This window comes from Morus notabilis, unplaced genomic scaffold (assembly GCF_000414095.1).
Source record: "Morus notabilis unplaced genomic scaffold, ASM41409v2 Scaffold666, whole genome shotgun sequence".
NCBI classification, from domain to species: domain Eukaryota; kingdom Viridiplantae; phylum Streptophyta; class Magnoliopsida; order Rosales; family Moraceae; genus Morus; species Morus notabilis.
In genome coordinates, this window is record NW_010359376.1 from 452,771 (window position 1) to 464,565 (window position 11,795).

At 31.8% G+C, this 11,795-nt stretch overlaps 2 protein-coding genes across 3 annotated transcripts in view; one reads left to right on the forward strand and one right to left on the reverse strand.

Annotated features, from left to right (window-relative positions):
• The first annotated feature begins 1,991 nt into the window (after positions 1-1,991).
• Positions 1,992-7,700, forward strand: LOC21402193 (ent-kaur-16-ene synthase, chloroplastic). 2 transcript variants are annotated; one of them, XM_024163032.1, is made up of 14 exons: positions 1,992-2,132; positions 2,845-2,903; positions 2,995-3,280; positions 3,358-3,538; positions 3,973-4,190; positions 4,269-4,389; positions 4,593-4,690; positions 4,771-4,997; positions 5,085-5,197; positions 5,302-5,400; positions 6,021-6,236; positions 6,349-6,490; positions 6,899-7,144; positions 7,242-7,700. In XM_024163032.1, exons 1-14 carry the CDS (start codon positions 2,090-2,092, stop codon positions 7,545-7,547), a joined length of 2,355 nt encoding a protein of 784 aa, XP_024018800.1. In that variant the 5' UTR covers positions 1,992-2,089; the 3' UTR covers positions 7,548-7,700. The 2 variants fall into 2 exon arrangements, with proteins under 2 accessions (XP_024018800.1, XP_024018801.1); XM_024163033.1 differs by having other exon boundaries at positions 2,851-2,903.
• Positions 7,701-9,585: 1,885 nt separating this feature from the next.
• The window catches only part of LOC21402194 (inosine-5'-monophosphate dehydrogenase 2), a 3,770-nt gene continuing 1,560 nt past the window's right edge, over positions 9,586-11,795 (reverse strand). Inside the window, exons 3-5 of the mRNA XM_010094186.2 lie at positions 11,354-11,533; positions 10,622-10,879; positions 9,586-10,052 (exon numbers count right to left, since the gene is read on the reverse strand). Of these exons, the coding sequence (XP_010092488.1) occupies positions 9,981-10,052; positions 10,622-10,879; positions 11,354-11,533 (510 nt within the window). The 3' untranslated portion in view covers positions 9,586-9,980. The remainder of the gene's footprint in view (positions 10,053-10,621; positions 10,880-11,353; positions 11,534-11,795) is intronic.

The following is an 11,795-nucleotide window of genomic DNA, read 5'->3' on the forward strand; positions in this document are numbered from 1 at the left end:
ACAACAATTTCTTAGCACCAAGGGACCCGAGCTGAGATGATTTTATAAATATTTAAAACAAAAATCCTTCGTTCTTTTAGTAGTTTTAAAAAACAAAAAAAAATATTTTTTAGTATGCTTGTTTGCTGTATTGGTAAGTCAAGTTTTTTAAATCATTAAATTTATATATTTTTTAATTTTTATGTGATTTTATACAGATTTAATGAAAAAAAAAACTGATATATTGACATACTGAGAAGGTTCCAAACAAAAAATTAAAATGATACCTAAAGAAAACAAAAGGTACAAAAATCAGAATGCTTTCTAAATTCAAATTTAAGACACTGCGTGCACATATAGGACATGCAGGCTTCATGACGTTATTTGCAGTGCATATTATATTGTGTTACAAAGTGTTAACTAACTTAGGTAGTGATGTAATTCTATTCTGTTATTTAGTTTGAAAGGTACTAAGACCTCGTTCATTTTATCGATTCGAGTTTTTAGTTTTAGATTTTTACAGTAAAAAACTCTTAAAAAATATTACATTTAATTTTTTCTGCTACAGTGAAAAGCTTTCAGAAAATGTCACATCTCAACTCAAATTGAAAACTCGAATCTGCGAAGTGAACGAGGCCTAAATATACCCCTCAAAATCTAAAAGATAAATAAATAAATATACTATCTTCTGCTGGAAAAAACAAATATACTATTTGTAAGCCGACGCTAATTCCAAAATATGGGATGCATACTTAATACAACTTTCAAGTTTCAACGCATAGCTATTTTTTTTTTTTTTTTTTTTTTTTTTTTATAACGAAGAGCTATCTAGCATATAAGTCCAATGCCAATTTGTTTTACTTTAAGAAACAAAAATATTATTCATTGTTTTTTTAGGCAAAGTTTTCATTATTATATTTAATAGAATAAGATAAGATTGAACATCTACCCAGAATATCCCTTTCTTTCCACTTCAATTTTGCCATCAATTTTGTTTTTTTGTTTTTGTTTTAATTTATAAAGGCAACCAAACAGGATGCTCCAAAGGAGAGAAGGGAACTTTTAATAGTAGTCTATTAAAAAAAATAAAAAATAAAAACTTATCAGTATTGCACTGTTTTTGACTATCTGTAAATCATAATCAAGGGGAAAAAAATTAACAGAACTTAATAAAAATATGAAATCGTTTTTTTTTTCTTTAACATATCTCGAAATCCTCCTTTACTATTACAGAATAAGAAAAGTGAATATCAACCATAACTTTTTCATTAGTAGTAATATTGAATAATTAGAATAAATATGAATCTACTTTTTTTCTTACTATGAAACAAATAATTATCTAATTATGTGTAAAAGATATTTTAGTAATTAAATTGATAAAGCTTCTATATTTAAATTTAGTAAACACTAAAAGAAAGATTAAATTGTTTCCAATCCACAATATAATGGATAAATAACATTAGAAAAATATAAAAAGAAAATTTCTTATTCATTTACATTCCTTTTTAAACTCATTATCCTTTTCATTACCTTCAATTACATATCCTTTAATTAGAAAAGTTGTCGTGGACCATTCTAAGTTTAATTAGGACAGTGCACTTTCCTTTTCCTTTTCTTTGTTTTTTTTTAAATTATTTTACTTCCTTTTTATAATGTCAGTATTTCAATTGGTGGTTGGTTTCTTTTGTTGGCCAAAGAAAGGAAAATAATTGAAAACCCTTTTAAGGAGTAGGACCATTCCTGATTAGCCGGTCAACAAATAAGATCAACTTTTGATACAGATTTAATAATTAAAAAAATAAAAATAAAATCATTATTCTATTTTTACCACGCCAGAATAATCTTAAAACACCCAAATATAAGTGCAAAACAGATTCCAATCCAAATGAACATCAACAACTTTGACAACGACACCATAAACGCGTTACTAATTCTGTGTTTGTCTGTGACATATTTTTGTCGTTTATCCACCTCTTACCGTTTGGACTATATATGTGTACAACCTTTTCTTGCTTCGCTAGTTGGCTCCTACTTTATTGCTTTTAAGGCTCTCTCTCTCTCTCTCTCTCTCTCTCTCTCTCTCTTTCTCTCCGCCGGTCCTCAGACAACCATGTCTCTCCACCTCAGGTGTACCACCATTTCATCTTCGTCAGGTTTTATCTCTCTCTCTCTCTCTCTCATATGGGGTTGTTGAATCTTGGGTAGTAATAGTAATGCATCAGATATTTTCTTTTGTGTGCATGATGATGAAAACAATTTGTGCATAACTATCTCTCAAGTCTGATTTTTTAACTGTTTGATGTGTTTGTATAAGATACGAAATGAGATATGAACTATATAATTTGCTCATAAAATAGTTGACTGAATCTTTTGATATGGAGGTTGGTTTTTTAATCCTATTTTGTGGTTTTTAATGTATCATGAATGATACCCAGTTGGGGAATTAGAGTACCACTTTTCATGGTCTTGAGTTGTGACTATCTTGAAAATCATACGCAATTTAATTAATTTGTGGTAACTCATTGAGTGAAGGGTTTGAAATGAGACAGTTTCTCTCTATCATTGTCTCTTTGGTGTTTCCAAGAACATACTATATTCATGTATTTATGTTGCAACTTTTTTTTTTTTTTTAAAGTGTTGAAACTTGCATGTTTAACCACAAAGATGTGACAGTCTCTGAATAGAATACTTATTATAAACTTGTTACTTTCGCTATTTTTTCTACAAATTCCCCACCCCAAAATGTTGTTTTTAGTTATATATGTGTATCTAATATTTATATATGTCAGGCTGCTGTTTGAGTAACTAAGTTTGATTCCTTGAATACTTGTGTAAAAGTAAGTAAATCTGCACTGAATTTGTTAGTGACAGATTTTCCAGTACAAAGATCAAATGAAGCGAAAAAAGGCAATGCTTCCTCTTTGGTACGACAACTCTTAAATTTATAATTTCTTGTATTCTATTTTTCCATTTGAATATATTGTGAAGTGATGTTCTTTTTAATTTTTTGAGCAGAATTTTGAGGAGACAAAAGACAAAATCGAAAGTATGTTCAATAAGGTTGAACTCTCAGTTTCCTCCTACGACACTGCCTGGGTGGCAATGGTCCCTTCTCCGAGTTCTGCACGGGACCCCTTTTTCCCTCAATGTGTAAATTGGTTACTGGAGAATCAACACTCCAATGGCGCGTGGGGTCTTCCTCATCACCATTCCTTGCTCATGAAGGATGCTTTGTTATCTACTTTAGCAAGTGTCCTCGCATTGAAACAATGGAACGTTGGTGAAGAACAAATAAACAAAGGTATATATTAATGATTTTGTTCTTTCGAAAATCATTTTACTACGTAGAGTTGGTGATATAATCTCATCCTGTTTCAGGCCTACATTTTATTGAGGCAAATCTAGCTTCAGTTACTGATGACAAGCAATATTCTCCTGTTGGATTTGAAGTCATATTTCCCACTATGATTGAATATGCTAAGAATTTGGATCTGAATTTTTCTATGGAACCCTCAAATTTTGATGCCCTGATCCATAAAAGAGAGCTGGAACTTAAGAGGTAACTTTTTCCCCTTTCTTTAATATTATTGATTTGAATTTGTTTATATCCTTTTCTTTTCTCTTGCACATTCATTCGACACCCGACAGTAAAAAATCCATAAAACAAAGTTATAAACAAAGGAGAACCTATTATGGTCCATTACCACCCAGCTAAGGAAGAGCTTAGTTATAGCACAAAAGAGAGAGAGATATTCTATCTTAAGTAGGAAGCCTTTCCTTGACTGTTAATCGGATTATTACAAGATTGTTTATATCATTTTCTTATGGAATTGTGATATTGTTTTTTTATTGATTTAGAAGAATGCCTTTGAACAAAAATGCGCTACTAATTCAAATCTGACAGTTGGGAGTTTATTGCTTTTGTGATAATTATATACATTAACTTAAAAATTCATCCTAACTCAATTTTCCTCACTGCCTTGTCACTATAAGTGCCTATGGAAGCAATTCGGAGGGACAGAGAGCGTACTTAGCATACATTTCAGAAGGGATCGGAAAGTCAGTGGATTGGGAGGCGGTTATGAAGTACCAAAGGAAAAATGGTTCCCTGTTTAATTCACCTTCCACCACAGCGGTTGCTTTTACAAACCTCAAGAATGCTGATTGTCTTAAGTACCTGTGCTCCGTCTTAGAAAATTTTGGAAGTGCAGGTTCCTCCATCTTTAACTTTTGTGTGGGTTTCTTGGTTTCAAATCACATCGTTCTTACATCTTTTTTTTCCTCCCCAGTTCCAGCGGTATATCCTTTAGATATGTATGTCCGTCTCTTGATGGTCGACAATCTTCAAAGGTTGGGAATTGACCGGCATTTCAAAGAAGAAATCCGAAGTGTACTGGATGAAACATATAGGTAAGTTTCTTGATTTTTTTTTTTCCCCTTTTTTTGCCGATAATAATGAAAGGGCCCTTCAAGAATGCTAAAGTTTTTTTTTTTTTTTTTTTTGAAAGCAAAAATGGTAAAGTTTTAATTTTTCCTTTTTAATTTTTTTTTTTTTTTTAAAGTAAGCTTGCTGGCGCCTTTTATTTCGAAGCTTGACATTAGCCAATGAACAGGTTGTGGCTGCAAGGGGAGGAGAGCATACTTTTAGATAGTTCCATTTGCGCAATGGCATTTCGTTTGTTACGTATTAGTGGATATGATGTATCTTCAGGTGTTTCACAGTTTAGAAGTCTTCGTGTTTACAAATTTTTCGTGCAACACATGCTTAAGAGATTTAATTCTGTGATGTAGACCCATTGACTCAATTCTCGGAAGATCACATTATCGATTACCTTGGTGGACATATGAAGGACATTGGTGCTATCTTAGAAATATTTAGGGCATCGGAGATCATCATACATCCGGAGGAATCTGACCTCGAGAAACAAAATTTAAGGACAAGTAGTTATCTAAAACAAGAACTATCTAGTATTTCCACCAACGCAGATCACAAACTCAATAAATACATTTGCCAGGAGGTAGTTTCCTACTTAAGTTTCTCTTACATATTCAATTGTGACGTTTGCGAAGGTAATACCTGGAAAGTTATTCTTTCTTTGTTTCAGGTAAATGACGCTCTTAAGATGCCATACTATGCGAACTTGGGACGACTGTCAAGCAGGAGAGCCATAGAGCATTATGAGACCGATAGTATGAAGATTCTGAAAACTTCTTATCGGTGAACTTTTTCGATTTTGATCCTTTCATTGACCTTCCTCCTTTTAAGAACTTTTTTATGCTCAATTACTTTAAATAGTCACATTTTTGTACTCTTTGTTTCAGTTCTTCAAATGTCCGCAACAAATATTTCCTTGACTTAGCAATTGAAGATTTCAACATGTGCCAGTCAATACATCGTGAGGAACTCAAAAATCTTTCCAAGTGCGTATTTCCTAACAGGAATCATGATATCTTCATGGAATTTTCTGAGAATTGTCCCTAAAAGTATCAGTGCTTGACTAGAAAAGTTGAGAAATGAAGCTAAGAAAACCTTCTCTCTTTTTTTTTTTTTTTTTTTTTTTTTTTTTTTTTTTTTAACCTGGTTTTCTTTTTTTTTCACTTCACCCTTTTTTTTTTTTTTTTTTTTTTTTTTTTTCGTGTTAACCTGGGATTCATCTTCTTAGCATCTACCCCTAGTTTTCCATCAGCCTACATATATGAAAGATGAAAGTTTACCTTGACAGGGGTATCTTTAGGTATCTTCAGAAAATAGCGATCAAAAACAGAAGATGCTCATGCTTTCAACTGACAAAAGTGTTAGTGTGAAATTCTGAGGTCAATGGGGTGTCGCTGATATTAAGTTTGGTCAAGCAGGTGTCACTATAATACTGACAAAAACTAGGGGTGTTGGCGTAATTTTTCCTATTAAAAAAATTAAGGATATAGAAAAAGGAAAGGCCACTGAGATTAACAAACATACAAGCCATTTGTTGTCTTACTATTTTGAAGGAACAGTTTTTCTTTTGACCCAAGCAAGCTCTAACATGTGGAAGCTCAAGCAGGTGGGTTATAGAGAATAGATTGGACAAGCTAAAGTTTGCCAGGCAGAAGCTGGCATACTGTTACTTTTCTGCTGCCGCTACCCTTTTTGCTTCTGAATTATCGGATGCACGCATTTCGTGGGCTAAAAATGGCGTCCTCACAACAGTGGTTGATGATTTCTTTGATGTTGGAGGTTCAGAAGAAGAACTTTTAAACCTCATACAATTGATGGAAAAGTATGTTTCCCTTTTTAACAATTCCTATGCATTCTGCTTATGCATCCCAAGTTTCTTCTTTTTCTTTTTTGTTCAGTCAAAAGTGATTGTGTTAGTTGTACTTGAAGCACAGGTGGGATGTCAATCTGAGTGTTGATTGTTGCTCCAAGCAAGTTGAAATTATCTTTTCAGCACTTCATAACACAATTTCTGAAATCGGAGCCAAAGCAGTCGTGCTGCAAGGACGTAGTGCGAAAAATCACGTAATTGAGATTGTGAGTTGCAATCTTGACCTTGTTCATGTTATCATTGTTTTCCCTACTAGCAAACACTTTTATGGATTCCGTACCAGCAATTTAATTTTCAAAATAATAGCAATTGTACCTGATTTAATTTTGAACGGAATAATGTCTATAGCACCTGTCTACCTGAACTTCTCGTAGTTTAACACTTCCACCTTTTCATTCTGAAAAACATTGTGCCTGAAATAGTCCTAGAGTTCCCTAGAATTTAACTTAGGTTAACTATTGCGGTTAATTGCTACTCTTTTAGAAATTCAGGGACTAAATTGTGAAGAAAAAAGGCCTAAGGACGAAAGTAAGAAACCATGAACAGCTTAGGAGGCGACAGTGTTAAAATTCCTTTTTAAGCGAGGATGTAACTTTGCATGTGTTGAAATGCAGTGGCTGGATTTGCTGAAATCCATGTTGAGAGAAGCTCAATGGACGAAATACAAGTCTGTGCCAACAATCGATGAGTATATGACAAATGGATACGTCTCATTTGCCCTAGGACCCATAGTCCTTCCAGCTCTTTACTTTGTGGGGCCTAAACTTTCCGACGACGTTGTAGGACATCCCGAGCTCCATCATCTATATAGACTGATGAGCACTTCCGGACGTCTTCTCAACGACATTCAAGGTTTTAAGGTAAAGAACAGTTCATCTTAGCCAAATGAGAAAGACAAGTGACCATTTTTTTTTTAATTGTTTAGTAGCCTGCTAATAGCTCCTGGATGTATTACAGAGAGAATCCAAGGAAGGTAAACTGAATGCTGTATCACTAAGCCTAATTCATGGTTCTGGGTCAGCTACCGAAGAAGTGACCATCAATGAAATGAAGAGTATTGTGAAGAGTCAGAAGAGAGAACTGCTGAGACTAGTTTTGCAGGACAAGGACAGCATAGTCCCGAGGGCTTGCAAGGACTTGTTCTGGAAAATGAGCCAAGTTTTGCACCTATTTTACGCCAATGATGATGGTTTTACCTCAAACGAGATGATCAATGTCGCAATGGGGGTACTTGAAGAACCCGTTGTTCACCTTGATATGTAAATCTGCGTAGTTTGATCATCCTTTTCATTTGATAACATGGTATGAGGTTAGCGGTTTTGCATTTAAATTCCTTTTAGAGCTTCATAATAAAATGGTCTCTTTCTTGTGGATATTTTCAAAAAGAAATAAAGAGTATATTTCTTCTTGTTTTCAGTTATTAGTTTTCTTTTTCCGCATTTGTGCGTTGATTTAGAGGATACGGTATCTTGCCGAGTTTAAATCGTCTTATGCAGATGGTATTACAAAAACTAAACTTTATGCTTATGCACTCAATTTTTTCATATAATGTAATGGAAAAAAGACAAATTTGTGTATATTAGCATCAGAAAATAAGCTGTGTACATACCATTTGTCTACTTATTTCTCATTTTTCAACGAGTATATAATGTACTTTTGAAGTATTTACCTTCTATAAATCATATTCCCGTTCAGAATTTTGTTTAGACCTTGGATTTCTTAGAAGATTGTCCTTGACTATAGTATTAAAAATGACTAGCCTAGTAGTAATGCCTTTAATTTAATGACTCACCTGAGCATACACGTCGAATGTCTATAGGTAAGAAGCAAGCAACATATCACTTAGGGTGCGTTTGGAATTATTTTCAAAAACGTTTCTGCACGTTTTTTGAGGCACGAAAACGAAAACGGTCTACAAATCGTATTTGTTTAATAAAAGTTTTGAAAATGGAAACGAAAACAAAAAACAATGAGAATGATTTTTGTGGAGAAAGTAGAAAACGATTGAAAGTTGTTTTTCCTTTTCCGTTTTTATTTTTTAGTACTTATCAACAAATTTATATTAAATAATTAATAATTAATTACTAATTATATAAAATATTAATTGATAATTAATAAATAAATATACTTAATAACTAATAAATAAATAGTAATTACTTAATTATTAATTAAATATTAATTTATTACTATTAAGTTTTTAATTTATTAATAATATAATAAATAATTATTTAGTTAAAGATTAATTGCCAAAAATCAATTCTATAACATATTAACAATAAAAAAAGTAATAATATGTTATTAAATAAATAATTAATAAATCAATCATATATTATGTTAATTATAATCTATTAATTAGAAAATATAATAATTAATAATTAATAAATCAATCATATATTATGTTAATTATAATCTATTAATTAGAAAATAGTTGATAAATAAAAAATAAATAGTAATTACTCAATTAAGAATTAATATTAAATTATAATTATCAATATGTGATATACTAATCAATAATAATTAATAGTTGATAATTGGTAATTAATCATTATAGAAAGAATAATTACCAAAAATTGATCATGTGATATATCAAATAATAGATTATTAAATAAACATTAGTAATTAATTAACTAATTATTTAATTATGTAACAAAAAGTAAATAATTTAAATAGTAAACGGAATATTAATAAATTATGTATATACAAATTATTTTTCTTAATACACTAATTAATTACTTATAATCTAATAAAAATGAGTACATTACTAACATTGTAATTATTTATAATTAATTACTAATTTTTAAATTTTAATTATTTAGCATATTAATTTATTATATATAGATAGTTTAATTACTAATGAACTCATTAATGATAATTTATCCATTATTATTATATTATTAATATATTAATTTTTTTGCTAACTAATAATCAATTATTAATTACTTAATAAATTAATTTAAGATTATTAATTACATGTACTCAAAACAAACATAATTGTAACCAAACATAATTTCACTTTTTTATCATGCTCAAATTAATCTTTTGAAAGACCACCAAATGTAATTTTAAAATCAATTTTAGAATAATTTTTAAAATAATCTCATTTTCATTTTTATACTAAAAATAAAACTATTTTAAAAACATTACCTATCGAGCCCTTAATATCCGTGTTATGTTACTGTTAAGACAGTGCTCTTTTCCAGACTCAAGAAGAGGCATAGGCATAAATAATCCAGGTAGCATGTTCCATAATCATTTCTTCATATACTTTGTTGAAAATAATAACTGTTGAAACCATTCGTCCCCATTTTCTTCTTGAAAGAAAAATTGCATATTGCCAATAGATATCACTTTGACATACTTAAACTAGTTAGACGAAAAAAAAAAAAAGGCTCAACTTTATTATATAGATAAAGGTAAAAACAAAAATAATCATGTCCCTCTTTATTGCACAAATAAAGAAATACAGATGCAAGAAAAGCTCCCCCATGCTGACCACAGAAAACGATGGTTGGTTGGTTGGTGTGCTCAAAATTTGGGCTTCCAAAAGAGAAAAGGCTCATAAAAATATTTTATGGGTTAGCATGCATGTATCCCTGTCAAGTGCCCCCCAATTTGTTTCTGAGCAGTACGAACTGCAAAGGGTACTCACTCTCCAGCCAAATAGCATAAATAAGGATGTTTTGTTAATCAATTTTATCAAAACGACTTCTTTTCATAAGAAACCAACCCATGAATTCCACCTTCCACTTGGCCTGCTCCAGTCCGTACCTGCTCAAACCACACAAAACATTCATTATAAATACCAAAAAAAAAAAAATAGAGAGGCCAATGAAGAGGCTATCATAAATTTGTCCCTTTCCTAGCATTATATAGCCCGAGAACCAGCCTGCTGGAAAAAATGAGTTAGCAGCAACTGAAAGACACACCAAAACCTTACTGCAAAATTGAATCTCCCCAGTTCGAAAGGAGTACCACCTAACACTTCTAAAAACTCCTTTCAGATAAATGCTTTATTCCTTATGTCCCATTATGCGGGAAAAAAGACTCCACTTTACAAGATGAAAGAGTAGGGTTATCTATCAAGTAAACAAAGACTTTCTCGAGACTTTAAAGTTCTCCCTTGGCAGGGCCTTGCGTGTATCTATATCCAAGAATAATATTACATTGGATTGGAGACTGATTTTCCCCAAATGTAATTTAACATCACATTGGAGATGCTCTTACTAATATAATATCATAACATATTATGATCCAATCCAGTCAACAAAACCATAGATTAGAGAACATCATACTTCCATCTTATATTAAAAAATAAAAAAATAAAAGTAATATCATACCTCTAGCCTCAAAGTCTTTGATCTTAAGAGGTCATGAGCAGACTGAAGAGAAGAAGCACCAAGATCTTGGAAGCCTTGCTTTACTGCTTGCATTGTGTAAGGTATGAACTTCAAAACAGAACCTTTATCAGCAACCTTCCCAACAACCCCTTGAGCAATTTTTAGTTTGGCTTTGTCACCCAAGTATCTTGCATCACTCCCTTTTGTCATTGCTTCAAGAGAGCCCATGCCTCTATATTTTTTGACCCGGCAACCATTCTGGTCATTCAAATATCTTGGTTAAATATTACTGACCATGGTATACGCCACGTAAGTATGAAGCAAAAATAAAATAAATAATAGTTCTAAGCGGTGAATAGAGAAAATGTTTCGATAACCAAAATTGTAAACCACACTAATAAACCATAACAGCATATATAGTATAAATCACGACTCACAAGATTTCTATTACTCTGAAAATAAAGATAGATTCCATAAAACCAAGAATATTATATTAGAAATTTTAAACAAGGTTATGATAAGTTAAGAACTACGAAACATACAGCAAAAGAAAACAAGATTGTTTATTAGAAGCATTGACAGAAAAAAATGCGGACACGGTGAATAACTTTCATGTCTCAAAACTAGACTTCAGATGGACACTTGTAGAAAGATAACAAGAAATAGAAATTTGTGAACTAATAGTGTATATGATTCGAAACTAAAACTAACATGTTTACCAATTTATCATACCTGATACTCGTAAGTTCCCGGAGCCTCAGTGCTTCCAGCTAAAAAGCTTCCCATCATCACAGTGGATGCCCCTAGAGTCAAAGCCTTGACTATGTGCCCAGAGTTTGAAATACCACCATCAGCAATGACAGGAACACCATATTGTGAAGCAATAGATGCGACCTTGTAAACAGCAGTTGCCTGCAACGGTTGAAACAAAAAAACAAACTTGAGTATGTGATGGAGTAAAAACAACCAAACGAACAACGAAAGGCCTAGCAATACTTTTGACGGCAGCAGTATATCATCCAAATGAAAGGTTAAAAGCAACTTAAGATAAATTTATTAGTTAACTCAGATAGCATATCTTAAATAATGGAAGAAACTACAAAGAAATTTTTTCAAATTGCTATATACTAAAGGATTTGCTTGGGGGGGGGGGGGTGGGGGGAGACGAAAAGAT

Bases quoted from the DNA above. Each gene is read 5' to 3' on its own strand.
- LOC21402193 (XM_024163032.1), top strand. From the start codon at position 2,090: ATGTCTCTCCACCTCAGGTGTACCACCATTTCATCTTCGTCAG. The intron at 2,904-2,994 runs GTACGACAACTC...TTTTTTGAGCAG, and splicing joins AAGGCAATGCTTCCTCTTTG to AATTTTGAGGAGACAAAAGA. The intron at 3,281-3,357 runs GTATATATTAAT...ATCCTGTTTCAG, and splicing joins TGAAGAACAAATAAACAAAG to GCCTACATTTTATTGAGGCA.